We start from the raw sequence: 15,318 nt of genomic DNA, 5'->3' as shown, positions 1-15,318 counted from the left end.
TTCAAAATTTCTTATAAATCACTGTGATTTTTGTCACAGCTGTCCCTGGAGCACCAGATAAACCAACAGTTAGCAGTGTGACTCGAAACTCCATGACTGTCAACTGGGAAGAGCCAGAATACGATGGAGGCTCTCCTGTGACAGGATACTGGCTAGAAATGAAAGACACCACTTCAAAGAGATGGAAGAGAGTTAACCGAGATCCTATCAAAACCATGACTTTGGGTGTTTCTTATAAAGTGACTGGTCTTATTGAAGGTTCTGATTATAAGTTCCGGGTATACGCAATCAATGCTGCTGGTGTGGGTCCAGCAAGTCTGCCATCAGACCCAGTGACTGCTAGAGATCCCACTGGTAAGCCTTAAAACCATTCTTTTTCCTCCCCCCGCCCCCGCAAAAGTGCCATGGAAAAGTCAAGAATACTAATGCATACTGGTTCTTTCCAGCCCCTCCTGGACCTCCATTTCCCAAAGTCACAGACTGGACTAAATCATCTGCGGATTTGGAGTGGTCTCCCCCACTAAAAGATGGTGGATCCAAAATAACGGGATACATCGTTGAATATAAAGAAGAAGGAAAAGAAGAATGGGAAAAGGTAGCTAACACTTGGCATTATGGAAATGTACTATGAATAAACTGAGTATTTAGTAGTTATTCTCAATCCCATTAACTCCTATCTGTATTTTTTTATTAAGAAATCAGAAAAATAACATATAACTTAATTGATAATCAAAACATCTCTTAGGTCAAAAAACCTAATCAAAAGTTAAGTCATGTTATTGTTAACTTATCTTTTGGCTATAAAGCCTGAAAAGATGGAATAAGTGATGCATATATGTGGAATCTAGAAAAATGGTACAGATGAACCAGTTTGCAAGGCAGAAATAGAGACACGGATGTAGAAAACAAACGAATGGACACCAAGAGGGGAAAGCAAGTGGCCGGGGGTGGGGTGGGGGTGGTGGGATGAACTGGGAGATTGGGATTGACATGTATACACTAACATGTATAAAATAGATAACTAATGAGAACCTGCTACATAATAAAATAAAATTCAAAAAAAGAACCTATTTTATCAAATTATATAATAAAATGTACCTATATATATATAAAAGGATGGAACAAGTAAACAGTACAGTTTTTCTTCAATCACTTGACAATATTTTAAAACATAATCCCTTCCATTCAGTATTTACCTGTAATATCTGATCCCTAGAACCTAAATTGGCAACAATTTTCCCAAAGAGAGTAAATATGCTGTTGCTATGCTTTGGAAAGCTATTAAAACAAAAAACTACAGTAGTCCTCCCCCTGATTCCCAAGGGATATATTCGAAGACCCCAGTGGATGCCTGAAACCACGGATAGTACTGAGCTCTCTCTATATATACTATGTTTTTTCTTCATTAATGGGCAGGTAGCATATACAGTGTGAATATGATGGACAAAGGGATAGTTCACTTCCCAGGCAGGGATGGAGCAGGATGGCCCAAGATTTCATTACGTTACTCAGAATGGAACGCAGTTTAAAACTGATGAATTGTTTATTTGTGGAATTGTTTTCCATTTAATACTTTTAGGTTTCCGTTGACTTCAAGTAAATGAACACAGAAAACAAAACCATGGATAAGAAAGGACTACTGTATTCTAATTATAAAATGCTTGTGATTTTTCCCTAGGCTAAAGAAAAAGAAGTGAGAGGAACAAAACTTGTTGTGACAGGATTAAAAGAAGGAGCATTCTACAAATTTAGAGTTAGAGCAGTCAACATTGCCGGCATCGGAGAACCTGGAGAAGTCACAGATGCCATTGAAATGAAGGACAGAATTGGTACTTATACTAATATTTCTATTATTTTATCAATATTTGCATTTTGGATTGGAAATGAAAAGCACATTTGTTATTTTCAATTGTTTTCCAGTATTACCTGACCTTCAGTTAGATGCCAGCGTCAGAGACAGAATTGTGGTCCATGCTGGAGGGGTGATTCGGATCATCGCCTATGTATCTGGAAAGCCTCCTCCAACCGTTACCTGGAGTATGAATGAAAGAGCTTTACCTCAAGAGGCCACCATTGAGACCACAGCCATTAGCTCATCCATGGTCATCAAGAATTGCCAGAGGAGCCACCAAGGCATCTATGCTCTTCTTGCCAAAAATGCAGGGGGGGAAAGAAAGAAGACAATTATCGTTGATGTATTAGGTAACAACTTTCAATTCGTCCACGTGTCTTTAAAAAATAACACTTTATTTCATCTACAATAAAGCTATATTATTTTTTTAAAAAACCATGTTACAAATATTTTGGAAAATAAGAAAAATCACCCACAATCCCATTGACCACCATTAGCATTTTTTAAAATTTCCTCCTTTTTTTTATCCTATCCATATTTTATATGGCTGTACTCCTATTATAAAGTCTTATGTGCTGCCTTTTTATATAACATGCCACCATAAGCATTTACTATGTTATTATATAGTTTTCATAAAAGCAGCTTTCCTGCAAATGTCCATGAATGTTTAACAGGTTGACAATTTTCACATCATAGGACCTGTCAGTTATAATAAGACAAAAATCCCTTTGAAGGTGTCAGTATTCTAATTGAAGAGAAGCGTCATATTTGGTTATCAATATTGCATTTCTAGCCACTGAATATCGAGTTGAACTCTACGAGCCTTGTTCCTGCCTCTCACTGGCTGCTCCACTCCAGTGATTTGCTCAGAAAGTGAAGCCCTCCCACTTAGATCTCTCTCTCAGCACATCTCTAGGCACAACCATACTCCAAACACACAGTTTTTATGTGAAAATAACCAGTTCTCTATTGAACATAATATTATGAAAACAGGTTTTGCTTTCATTAATGAAAATGGCATGAGGAAAAAGATCTCATTGAGCAATGGTCCTTCAAGCTTCTAGGTTGTTTCAAACTCCTAAACAGTCTTCTGTCCAATGGCTATTACTTTAAGAACTGGTATACTTCCAGGTTAAATTCCAAACCTCTCAAAGGTCATTCTGAGATTTGGGGTCTCCCGTGCTGCTCAGATTCACTGGTCACCCAGAAAAAAATTCTCTCCCCCTTTCCCCTCTGGAGAGTAAACTGGACACAAAAGTAGTCATGCCACTCTTCACCCCTCTCCTGTCTCCTTCTGTGCATTTTCCTCCCAATATTGCCCTCTTATCTGACTCACAAGTTACTAAAAAAAAAGTATATGTGTGTGTGTATGTATGTATGTGTGTATGTATGTGTGTATATATATATATATATATGTGTGTGTGTGTGTGTGTGTATAAAACTGTTCCTTCAGTTTCTACTAAAGCAGGGGCAACCAGTAACTACTGCAAACCTACTTCATTTAAAAATATGGTTGAATATAGACACAAGGAAAGAAAAACAATTAATAAACACAAAATCTCACTCTTTCCATAACATTTTTGTCTCCCTTTTAAAAACAGAGGGTAACAAATATTGAGCCCAGCAGTCCATTGATGTCAAACAACTGAAAACCTTTTCCTCTTATTTCCAGATGTGCCAGGTCCTGTTGGAATACCATTCCTGTCTCACAACCTAACCAACGACTCCTGCAAACTGACATGGTTTTCTCCAGAAGATGATGGAGGCTCTCCAGTCACCAATTATGTCATTGAAAAGCGGGAAGATGACCACAGAGCATGGACCCCAGTGACATACACAGTTACCCGACATAATGCCACCGTCCAGGGTCTCATTCAAGGAGAAGCCTACTTTTTCCGAATTGCAGCTGAAAATAGTATTGGCATGGGCCCGTTTGTTGAGACAACAGATGCGCTTGTCATAAGAGATCCAATAAGTAAGTACAATTTAAAACAATTTCATCTTTAGTCACTTCTTCACTCAGTTAATAGAAGACTATAGTGACAAAGTAGGTACACAAATGCCAAACATTTCATTCATTTGGCAAGCATTCATTAGGCAAATACGTAGTCTCTGATGTTGGTAGTATTTGAACATGACTGTGGAAGAGATTGTGGGAATATATATGATTCTTCAAATCCTCCCATGTAATACTACATGGATTCTTTTTTTAATTTCCAACTTAATGGCATGAACATGAAGTATTTTCCTAACTCTAAAACTACCAACTCTGGGGACTTCCCTGGCAGTCCAGTGGTTGGGACTCCGAGCTTCCAGTGTGGTGGGGTGGCAGGCGGGTTCAATCCCTGCTCAGGGAACTAAGATCCCACAGGCTGTGTGGCGTGGCCAAAACATTTTTTTAAATAAATTAAAAAGCATTAAAACTACCAACTCTGGGGGACTTTGCTGAATTATTTGGCCTCAATGAACCTCTAGTTCCTCATCTGGAAATTAGATTGTATTGAGTGCCTTTCAGCTCTACTCATTTTATGTTGAGATTTCTTTTGTTACTTATCAAAACAAATAGTTTAATGTTTAAATGCAATCCTCAAAAAGCATTATTTACTACATTTTCTATTACATTCTTAACATGACATTTGTCTCACTGTCATTCCACACTTGCAGCTGTACCAGAGCGTCCTGAAGACCTAGAAGTCAAAGAAGTTACTAAAGATTCTGTTGCTTTGACTTGGAATCCCCCTAAGTATGATGGCGGATCCGAAATTATCAACTATGTCCTAGAAAGCCGTCTCATTGGAACTGAGAAGTTCCATAAAGTTACAAATGACAACTTGCTTAGCAGGAAGTACACTGTGAAAGGCTTAAAAGAAGGTGATACCTATGAGTACCGTGTCAGTGCCGTCAATATTGTTGGACAAGGCAAACCATCATTTTGCACCAAGCCAATCACTTGCAAGGATGAGCTAGGTATGTGTCAAATGCAGCTTACACTTTGAAAACGTGTACACTTATAGGTTTACCTTAAGACATCAAACTGACTTTCCTTTACAATTATACATTTCAGCTCCTCCAATGCTTGACCTCGACTTCAGAGATAAACTCACGATTCGAGTTGGTGAAGCTTTTGCCCTCACTGGCCGTTACTCAGGCAAACCAAAGCCTAAGGTTACTTGGTTCAAAGATGAAGTTGATGTGCTAGAAGATGATCGCACTCATATAAAGACCTCGCCAACAACACTTGCTCTAGAGAAGCTCAAGGCCAAGCGTTCAGATTCTGGCAAATACTGTGTGGTTGTGGAGAACAGTACAGGCTCCAGGAAAGGTTTCTGTCAAGTTAATGTCGTTGGTAAGTATTATTTAGCAAGAATTAGAGACATTCTGTTCTTTCCAAAGCAGAAGTGGAAGTAACATTTTGTGGTGTGATTTTTTTTTTTTTTCCTCAGACCGTCCTGGACCACCGGTAGGACCAGTTGTTTTTGATGCGGTGACCAAAGATTACATGGTTATCTCTTGGAAGCCACCTTTAGATGACGGAGGCAGTGAAATTACTAATTATATTATTGAGAAGAAGGAAGTGGGCAAAGAGGTTTGGATGCCTGTGACATCTGCAAGTGCTAAAACAACATGCAAAGTTTCTAAACTGCTTGAAGGAAAAGATTATATTTTCCGGATACATGCTGAAAATCTGTATGGAATAAGTGATCCTCTGGTGTCTGATTCAATGAAAGCCAAAGATCGTTTCAGTATGCATCATATTTCTTTTCAGTGATTCAATGTTTGATATTGTTAACGGGAAGAATTAAGTTCCTAACATATTTTGCTAATGTTTGTTATAGGGGTTCCTGATGCACCTGACCAGCCAATTGTTAAAGAAGTTACCAAAGACTCTGCATTAGTCACCTGGAACAAGCCAAATGATGGAGGAAAGCCCATCACAAACTACATCCTGGAAAAGAGGGAAACTATGTCTAAACGATGGGCTAGAGTTACCAAAGAGCCTATCCATCCATACACTAAATTTACGGTTCCTGATCTTCTAGAAGGGTGTCAGTATGAATTCCGGGTTTCTGCAGAAAACCAAATTGGTATTGGAGACCCAAGCCCACCATCCAAACCAGTCTTTGCTAAAGATCCAATTGGTATAGTACTAAAGCATTCTTTCGGCTTTCATTTTATCCAACTTTGTTTTCAGCTATATTCTAACTCCTTTTTGGTTTTCTCTTTTATTATGTAGGGAAACCAAGTCCACCTATTAATCCTGAAGCAATAGGTACAACACATAATTCAGTTGATCTAACCTGGCAGCCACCACGTCATGATGGTGGGAGCAAGATTCTGGGTTATATTGTTGAATACCAGAAAGTTGGAGATGAAGAATGGAAAAGAGCCAATCACGCTCCTGAGTCATGTCCTGAAACTAACTATAAAGTCACTGGTCTTCGGGATGGTCAATCCTATAAGTTCAGAGTAAGAGCAGTCAATGTAGCCAGTGAATCAGATCCAGCTCATGTTCCCGAGCCAGTGCTAGTAAAAGACAGACTCGGTGAGTATAATGTTCTCAGCTGCCTTTGCAAGGAAGACAGGTTTCATTGTCTATGCTTAAGTGTAAAATATATTAACAAAACAAATTTGTAAATACTGTTCTGTTTACTCTAGAACCCCCTGAGTTGATTCTTGATGCCAACATGGCAAGAGAACAAAACATAAGGGTTGGTGATACTCTAAGACTTAGTGCCGTCATCAAAGGAGTGCCATTCCCAAAAGTAACTTGGAAAAAAGAAGACAGAGAGGCTCCAACTAAAGCAAGAATTGATGTTACTCCAGTTGGTAGCAAGCTTGAAATTTGTAATGCTGCCCATGAAGATGGTGGAATTTATTCCTTAACAGTGGAGAATCCAGCTGGTTCAAAAACTGTCTCCGTAAAAGTACTTGTATTAGGTAAGAATTTTAGTACTTGTGATGTACTTAATGCAATAGCGTATAAAAGTAACTCTAAATACATTTTGAGTTCTTATCTGGATTAAATCACTTATATAACTGCATTACTTAACACTTTTCAGATAAGCCCGGGCCACCTAGAGATCTGGAAGTCAGTGAAATTAGGAAAGATTCTTGTTACCTTACTTGGAAGGAACCACTGGATGATGGTGGTTCTGTTATTACAAATTATGTGGTTGAGAGGAGAGATGTTGCCAGTGCCCAGTGGTCACCTCTTTCAACTACATCAAAGAAAAAGAGCTACTATGCTAAACATCTTACTGAAGGCAATCAGTATCTCTTCCGAGTAGCTGCTGAGAACCAATATGGACATGGTCCTTTTGTAGAAACATCTAAGCCCATCAAGGCTCTGGATCCCCTATGTAAGTTGCTCTCTTTGGATACAAAAGTACTGTTTTACTGTTTTGAGAAGATTGTTTATTCATCATAACTTCTTCTTCTTAAAGATCCTCCAGGGCCACCCAAGAACCTACACCATGTAGATGTTGACAAGACTGAAGTCTCCCTTGTTTGGAATAAGCCAGATCGTGATGGTGGCTCTCCAATCACTGGATATTTGGTGGAATATCAAGAAGAGGGCACCCAAGACTGGATTAAGTTCAAGACTGTGACAAACTTAGAGTGTGTTGTTACTGGATTACAACAAGGGAAGACCTATAGATTCCGTGTAAAAGCTGAAAACATTGTGGGTCTTGGTCTTCCTGACACAACTATCCCAATAGAATGTCAAGAAAAACTAGGTAATTTTTTGATTGGAATTATTTTCTTTCTTTTTTAAATTATTCATATTGTGAAAATCAAAATCTAATTTCCTCATGTTTCCTTTCCAGTGCCTCCATCTGTGGAGCTGGATGTGAAATTAATTGAAGGCCTTGTGGTAAAAGCTGGAACTACAGTCAGATTCCCTGCCATTATAAGAGGTGTACCTGTTCCTACTGCAAAGTGGACAACCGATGGGAATGAGATTAAAACAGACGAACACTATACAGTTGAAACTGACAACTTCTCATCAGTACTCACCATTAAGAACTGCTTAAGGAGAGACACTGGGGAATATCAGATCACAGTTTCCAATGCAGCTGGCACCAAAACAGTGTCTGTACATCTTACTGTTCTTGATGTTCCTGGTCCACCAACAGGCCCTATTAATATTCTGGAAGTTACCCCTGAACATATGACTATCTCATGGCAGCCACCTAAGGATGATGGAGGAAGCCCTGTGATAAATTATATTGTTGAGAAAAAAGACACAAAGAAAGACACATGGGGTGTTGTCTCTTTAGGAAGCAGTAAGACAAAGCTGAAAGTCCTACATCTGCAGAAGGGCTGTGAATATGTCTTCCAAGTGAAAGCAGAGAATAAGATTGGCGTTGGCCCTCCCCTTGACTCCATACCTACTGTTGCTAAACATAAGTTTAGTCCTCCATCTCCTCCTGGTAAACCAGTAGTTACTGACATTACTGAAAATGCTGCAACAGTGTCTTGGACTCTGCCAAAATCTGATGGTGGCAGTCCAATAACTGGTTACTATGTGGAACGTCGAGAAGTAACAGGCAAATGGATGAGGGTCAACAAAACACCTCTAGTGGACATGAAGTTTAGAGTGACTGGACTCTATGAGGGAAATACATATGAGTTTAGAGTTTTTGCTGAGAATCTTGCAGGACTAAGCAATCCGTCCCCAAGTTCTGATCCAATAAAAGCTTGCCGGCCCATCAAACCACCTGGACCACCTATTAATCCTAAGCTGAAAGACAAGACCAGAGAAACAGCTGACCTGGTGTGGACAAAGCCTCTCAGTGATGGTGGTAGCCCCATTCTGGGCTATGTGGTGGAATGTCAGAAAGCTGGAGCAACACAGTGGAGCAGGATTAATAAAGATGAACTCATCAGGCAATGTGCCTTTAGGGTACCTGGACTAATTGAAGGAAATGAGTACAGATTCCGTATAAAGGCAGCTAATATTGTGGGAGAGGGAGAGCCAAGAGAACTAGCAGAATCTGTGATTGCAAAGGACATCCTTCATCCTCCAGAAGTAGAACTTGATGTTACCTGTCGTGATGTTATTACCGTTAGAGTGGGCCAAACTATCCGCATTCTTGCTCGGGTCAAAGGCCGACCTCAACCAGACATAACTTGGTCCAAGGAAGGCAAAGTATTGGCCCGAGAAAAGCGGGTTGACCTAATTCACGATCTACCTCGTGCTGAGTTGCAAATTAAAGAAGCTGTTAGAGCTGACCATGGCAAGTATATCATCTCAGCTAAGAACAGCAGTGGACATGCCCAAGGTTCTGCTATCGTTAATGTCCTTGACAGACCTGGACCTTGCCAGAATTTAAAGATCAGCAACGTAACCAAAGAGAACTGTACAATTTCTTGGGAAAACCCTCTAGATAACGGTGGCTCAGAAATAACAAACTTCATAGTGGAATATCGCAAACCAAACCAGAAAGGCTGGTCAATTGTTGCTTCAGATGTCACTAAGCGATCAATCAAGGCCAACCTTTTAGCCAACAATGAATACTATTTCCGAGTTTGTGCAGAGAATAAAGTAGGTGTTGGGCCAACCACTGAAACAAAAACCCCAATTCTGGCTATTAACCCTATTGATAGACCAGGTGAGCCTGAAAACCTTCATATTGCAGATAAAGGAAAGACATTTGTCTACCTAAAATGGAGGCGGCCTGATTATGATGGTGGTAGCCCAAATCTATCATATCACGTTGAAAGGAAGCTGAAGGGCTCTGATGACTGGGAAAGAGTGCATAAAGGAAGCATTAAAGAAACCCACTTCATGGTTGACAAATGTGTTGAAAACCAGATTTATGAGTTCAGAGTGCAAACAAAGAATGAAGGTGGGGAAAGTGACTGGGTGAAGACAGAGGAAGTTGTTGTAAAGGAAGACTTGCAGAAACCAGTACTTGATCTGAAATTAAGTGGTGTGCTAACTGTCAAAGCAGGGGACACCATTCGACTTGAGGCAGGTGTTAGAGGCAAGCCATTTCCAGAAGTTTCATGGACCAAGGACAAAGACGCGACAGACTTAACAAGATCACCAAGGGTCAAGATTGCTACCAGTGGTGATTCATCTAAATTTTCTCTTACTAAAGCAAAGCGAAGTGATGGTGGTAAATATGTAATTACAGCAACTAACACAGCTGGCAGTTTTGTGGCCTTTGCCACTGTCAATGTTTTAGATAAGCCTGGGCCTATAAGAAACCTGAAAATTGTTGATGTGTGTAGTGATAGGTGTTCTCTTCGCTGGGATCCACCAGAGGACGATGGTGGCTGTGAAATCCAAAATTATATTTTAGAAAAATGTGAGAGCAAGAGAATGGTTTGGTCTACCTTTTCTGCTACTATCTTAACACCTGGTACTACAGTAACACGTCTCATAGAAGGGAATGAATATATTTTCAGAGTCCGTGCAGAAAATAAAATAGGCACAGGGCCTCCAACAGAAAGTAAACCAGTCATTGCAAAAACCAAATATGATAGACCTGGTCGCCCTGACCCCCCAGAAATCACTAAAGTAAGCAAAGAAGAGATGACTGTGGTTTGGACGCCACCTGAATATGATGGTGGAAAGTCCATCACAGGATACTATTTGGAGAAAAAGGAAAAACATTCAATACGATGGGTCCCTGTCAACAAGAGTGCGATCCCTGAGAGACGTCTGAAAGTACAGAATCTCTTCCCAGGACATGAATATCAGTTCCGTGTCAAGGCAGAAAATGAAGTTGGAATTGGAGAACCAAGCTTGCCATCAAGGCCAGTGGTGGCAAAAGACCCCATAGGTATGATGTTCTTGCTTTTTCTGGTATTACACCAACTCTTAATCTCAGGCACAGAGGTATTAGACAAATAAGTTAAATCCACAGCATCGAAACTGATCTTAGCCAGTAGTTTTCCAAATAGATCTTTTACCAAATCGCCTAAAATGTACAAACAATGGTAGATTCTAATTTTATGAAGGAAAATAAGGAGGACTGAGTAATTGAGAAATTGAATGTACTATCTGTGGTTAATTAAGGATGGACTATATAGAATTACTCATTAACGTATCACTAGTAGTTGTTAACCATGTGTACATTTATCCTTATATAATTTACTTTCAGAACCACCTGGTCCACCGACCAATCTCAAAGTGGTTGATACAACCAAAAGTTCCATAACTCTTGGGTGGGGAAAACCGGTGTATGACGGTGGCGCACCAATCATTGGATATGTTGTGGAAATGAGACCAAAGAGACCAGATACATCACCTGACGAAGGCTGGAAAAGGTGTAGTGCTGCAGCGCAACTCATTCGCATGGAATTTACTGTGACCAGCTTGGATGAAAACCAGGAATATGAGTTCAGGGTTTGTGCCCAAAACCAAGTTGGCATTGGGCACCCTGCAGAACTAAAGGACACTATTAAACCTAAAGAAATCCTAGGTGAGGCCCTATGTTATCACTTGATTCATTCATGTTTCACTTCTCACATGAGTTCCCCACATTCTGAAGTCAACTGACGACTTTCGTGTCATTTGCAGAACCTCCGGAGATTGATTTGGACGCCAGCATGAGAAAACTGGTCACAGTGAGAGCAGGATGCCCTATTCGACTATTTGCCATAGTGAGAGGGCGACCAGCCCCTAAGGTCACTTGGCGAAAAGTGGGTATTGATAACGTGGTCAGAAAGGGACAAGTTGATCTGGTTGATACTATGGCCTTCCTCGTCATCCCCAATTCTACCCGTGATGACTCAGGAAAATATTCCTTGACGCTTGTGAACCTGGCAGGAGAAAAGGCCGTGTTCGTGAATGTCAGAGTATTAGGTGGGTTATAAACAAGCGTCTTCCTCCCCTTCAAAAATGCCTTGGTTAATAAGGAGGCTGAGGGGACTCGTATATATGATTTTGTCGTCCTTCACAGATACTCCTGGACCTGTGTCTGATTTAAAAGTTTCGGATGTCACTAAAACATCATGCCACGTTTCCTGGGCCCCTCCCGAGAACGATGGTGGGAGACAAGTGACACATTACATTGTGCAGAAACGTGAGGCAGATAGAAAGACGTGGTCGACAGTCACCCCAGAAGTCAAGAAAACGAGCTTCCACGTCACCAATCTTGTCCCTGGGACTGAGTATTTCTTCAGAGTAACTGCTGTCAATGAGTACGGCCCCGGCGTCCCAACAGACATCCCCAAACCAGTGCTCGCAACAGATCCTCTAAGTAAGTTACATCCTTTCTCCCTCCTTTTAACTCCAGTCCCCAACCTCAGCAAAATCAAGATACCGAAACATTTTACTCCACTAATGAAAGGGCCTTCACTTGTAGAAACCGAAACAGTACAAATAAATATCTAACTCACTCACTGAAGACTTTTTTGATCTGACTCATCCGTGTCCTTTTTACTTTCAACATCCCGAACCATAGTTTCCATATACTTTGAAGCAAGTGGCATATGAAAACATGCATATTTCCAAAGGGATGGATTAGGTTACCTGGGTGCTTTTTTCTTCTAGGTGAGCCGGATCCCCCCAGGAAACTAGAAGTTACTGAAATGACAAAGAACAGCGCTGCATTAGCCTGGTTACCTCCCCTGCGCGATGGAGGCGCTAAGGTGGATGGCTACATCGTTAGTTACAGAGAAGAAGAGCTGCCTGCAGGCCGCTGGATAGAGTACTCGGTGGTGAAAGACCTCAGCCTTGTAGTCACCGGCCTCAAGGAAGGAAAGAAATACAAATTTAGGATAGCGGCCAGAAATGCCGTTGGAGTCAGTTTGCCAAGAGAAGCTGAGGGAGAGTATGAAGCCAAAGCACAGCTGTGTAAGTAGTCAGAGTCATTTTCTATGGGATAAAAGTTTATGAGGATTTTCTTTTGACATGTAGATGTTTATCCCTGAAGAATCTAGTTCCAGAAATACTTGAAATATAGTAGAGAACAGTGGTTTGGAAACATCTGGACCCACAACAGGTAGTAAATACACCTTAAATCATGACACAGGGCACACATACATATATATGACTTAGAAAAAGTTTCTTAGAGCAACACCCATTCTTATCATGTGTGCTGGCCTCAGATATTCTCAATTCATTTCAATCCCATTCTCTTTAAAAAATATTAGCAGTAATGCAAACATTAATTTGAACCCACTAATGGGTTGCGATCCACAATTTGAAAAGCACTAGTATAGTTCCCCACCAGAGGAAATTTAACCTCCCTGCCAAATTAATGTATCTTCATCTTACTTTTAGTGCCACCCAAGATCCTTATGCCAGAGCAAATTATTATCAAAGCTGGGAAGAAACTCCGAATTGAAGCCCATGTGTATGGAAAGCCTCAACCCATCTGTAAATGGAAAAAAGGAGAAGATGAAGTTGTCACATCCAGCCACCTGGCAGTACATAAAGCAGACAATTCTTCAGTTCTGATCATAAAAGATGTTACTAGGAAAGACAGCGGTTACTATAGCCTCACTGCAGAAAACAGTTCTGGGACACACACTCAGAAAATCAAAGTTATCGTCATGGGTAGGTTACGTGTTAGACAAATGGCCACCCAAATATGAGTATCAGAAACATTTTTTCCAGTCAAATCCCTATTCTTATATTTCTTTCCTCTCGGTTCACGCAGACGCTCCTGGACCCCCTCAGCCTCCGTTTGACATTTCTGACATAGATGCCGATGCTTGCTCCCTGTCATGGCACATCCCCCTGGAGGACGGAGGCAGTAACGTCACCAATTACATATTGGAGAAGTGTGACGTGAGCAGGGGTGACTGGGTGACAGCGCTAGCTTCAGTGACAAAAACTTCCTGCAGGGTTGGAAAACTGATCCCAGGCCAAGAGTACATCTTCCGGGTCCGTGCTGAGAATCGATTTGGCATTTCAGAGCCTCTCACATCTCCAAAGATGCTGGCTGAGTTCCCATTTGGTATGTTTCTTTCCGGAAGAAAAAAAAAATTGTGTTTTCTTTCTAGTCTGTTACTTAGACTAGAAACTGATATTTCCCTCATCTTCATCTCCAGATGTTCCCAGTGAACCCAAGAATGCACGAGTCACTAAAGTCAACAAAGACTGCATATTTGTGGCATGGGACAGACCAGACAGTGATGGAGGGAGCCCCATTACCGGCTACCTGATTGAACGCAAAGAAAGAAACAGTTTGCTCTGGGTGAAAGCTAACGATTCCCCTGTCCGGTCAACTGAATATCCCTGTTCTGGCCTGGTAGAAAGCCTTGAGTATTCATTCAGAATCTATGCCCTAAATAAAGCTGGAGCCAGCCCACCCAGCAAACCAACTGAATATGTAACTGCAAGAACGCCAGTTGGTGAGTAATTTTTTTTTTTTTTAAGTATTATGAGGACACATTTAAATCTTGGAGTTTCTGAAGGTTACTATTTCCATTCAGGAATATGTTCTGGGTGATACTGTGAAACACAGAGTTTAAAATTTCTGCTGTTAAGATAAATGCTGAGAATATCTCTTTTGGTTTTAGATCCTCCTGGAAAGCCTGAAATTATTGATGTTTCCAAGAGTACTGTGTCCCTCATCTGGGCCCGTCCAAAGCATGATGGAGGCAGCAAAATTACTGGCTATTTCGTAGAAGCTTGCCAACTTCCTGGTGATAAGTGGGTACGGTGTAATACTTCACCTCACCAGATTCCCCAGGAAGAGTACACAGCTACTGGCCTAGAAGAGAATGCTCAGTATCAATTTAGAGCAATTGCCAAGACTGCGGTAAACATTAGCCAGCCTTCTGAACCTTCTGATCCAGTGACTATCGTGGCAGAAAATGGTAAGATTCTGTTGAACATTACAGGCAAAGGCGGACAGCACTCATAATGTATATTTCTCCTAATAAAAAACTAAATCTACACCTATGGAAATATGGACAAGTAAAATGATAGGTACTTTGTATACAGACACTAAAAATTATGATTATGGAGAATCTTAATAATATGCTAAACTAAAAAACAGGATACAAAACTGTGTGGACCGCATAATTTTAACCATACACAGGCACAGGCACAAAAAGATGCCAAAGAGGACTTCCCTGGTGGCGCAGTGGTTGAGAGTCCACCTGCCGATGCAGGGGACACGGTTTCATGCCCCGGTCCGGGAAGATCCCACATGCCGCGGAGCGGCTGGGCCCGTGAGCCATGGCCGCTGAGCCTGCACGTCCGGAGCCTGTGCTCCGCAACGGGAGAGGCCACAGCAGTGAGAGGCCCGCGTACAGCAAAGGAAAAAAAAAAAAAAAAGATGCCAAAGAAATGCACCAAAATGATAAGAGTGAAGCTTTAAGGATGCTGGAATGATGGGCGATCTTCACTTTTTTCTTTATACTTTCAGTGTTATCAAATTTCGGCATTTCTTTTATAATGAATAAGTTACTTAAAAAAAAAATCCCACCTTGAAAAAGACAGCATATGAATTTCCCACTTTTATCAGTAAGCATTATATAATATAGCTTTGCAT

General features: G+C 40.9%; 1 protein-coding gene across 1 annotated transcript in view; it reads left to right on the top strand.

The window, feature by feature from the left end:
• LOC309809376 (titin) overlaps positions 1-15,318 on the top strand; it is a 299,194-nt gene that overhangs the window by 225,618 nt on the left and 58,258 nt on the right. The window contains exons 257-278 of the mRNA XM_082630429.1: positions 40-354; positions 447-595; positions 1,679-1,829; positions 1,921-2,202; positions 3,525-3,827; positions 4,517-4,819; positions 4,917-5,198; positions 5,296-5,595; positions 5,689-5,991; positions 6,087-6,395; positions 6,509-6,790; positions 6,913-7,212; positions 7,297-7,590; positions 7,681-10,647; positions 10,969-11,289; positions 11,388-11,672; positions 11,770-12,069; positions 12,363-12,665; positions 13,095-13,370; positions 13,474-13,773; positions 13,868-14,170; positions 14,339-14,638. Of these exons, the coding sequence (XP_082486555.1) occupies positions 40-354; positions 447-595; positions 1,679-1,829; positions 1,921-2,202; positions 3,525-3,827; positions 4,517-4,819; positions 4,917-5,198; positions 5,296-5,595; positions 5,689-5,991; positions 6,087-6,395; positions 6,509-6,790; positions 6,913-7,212; positions 7,297-7,590; positions 7,681-10,647; positions 10,969-11,289; positions 11,388-11,672; positions 11,770-12,069; positions 12,363-12,665; positions 13,095-13,370; positions 13,474-13,773; positions 13,868-14,170; positions 14,339-14,638 (8,928 nt within the window). The remainder of the gene's footprint in view (positions 1-39; positions 355-446; positions 596-1,678; positions 1,830-1,920; positions 2,203-3,524; positions 3,828-4,516; positions 4,820-4,916; positions 5,199-5,295; positions 5,596-5,688; positions 5,992-6,086; positions 6,396-6,508; positions 6,791-6,912; positions 7,213-7,296; positions 7,591-7,680; positions 10,648-10,968; positions 11,290-11,387; positions 11,673-11,769; positions 12,070-12,362; positions 12,666-13,094; positions 13,371-13,473; positions 13,774-13,867; positions 14,171-14,338; positions 14,639-15,318) is intronic.

Source organism: Mesoplodon mirus, assembly GCF_964341445.2.
Source record: "Mesoplodon mirus genome assembly, chromosome: 8".
NCBI lineage: Eukaryota > Metazoa > Chordata > Mammalia > Artiodactyla > Ziphiidae > Mesoplodon > Mesoplodon mirus.
Note: the sequence above shows the minus strand (reverse complement) of the source record. Positions and strands in the feature narration are given on the sequence as shown.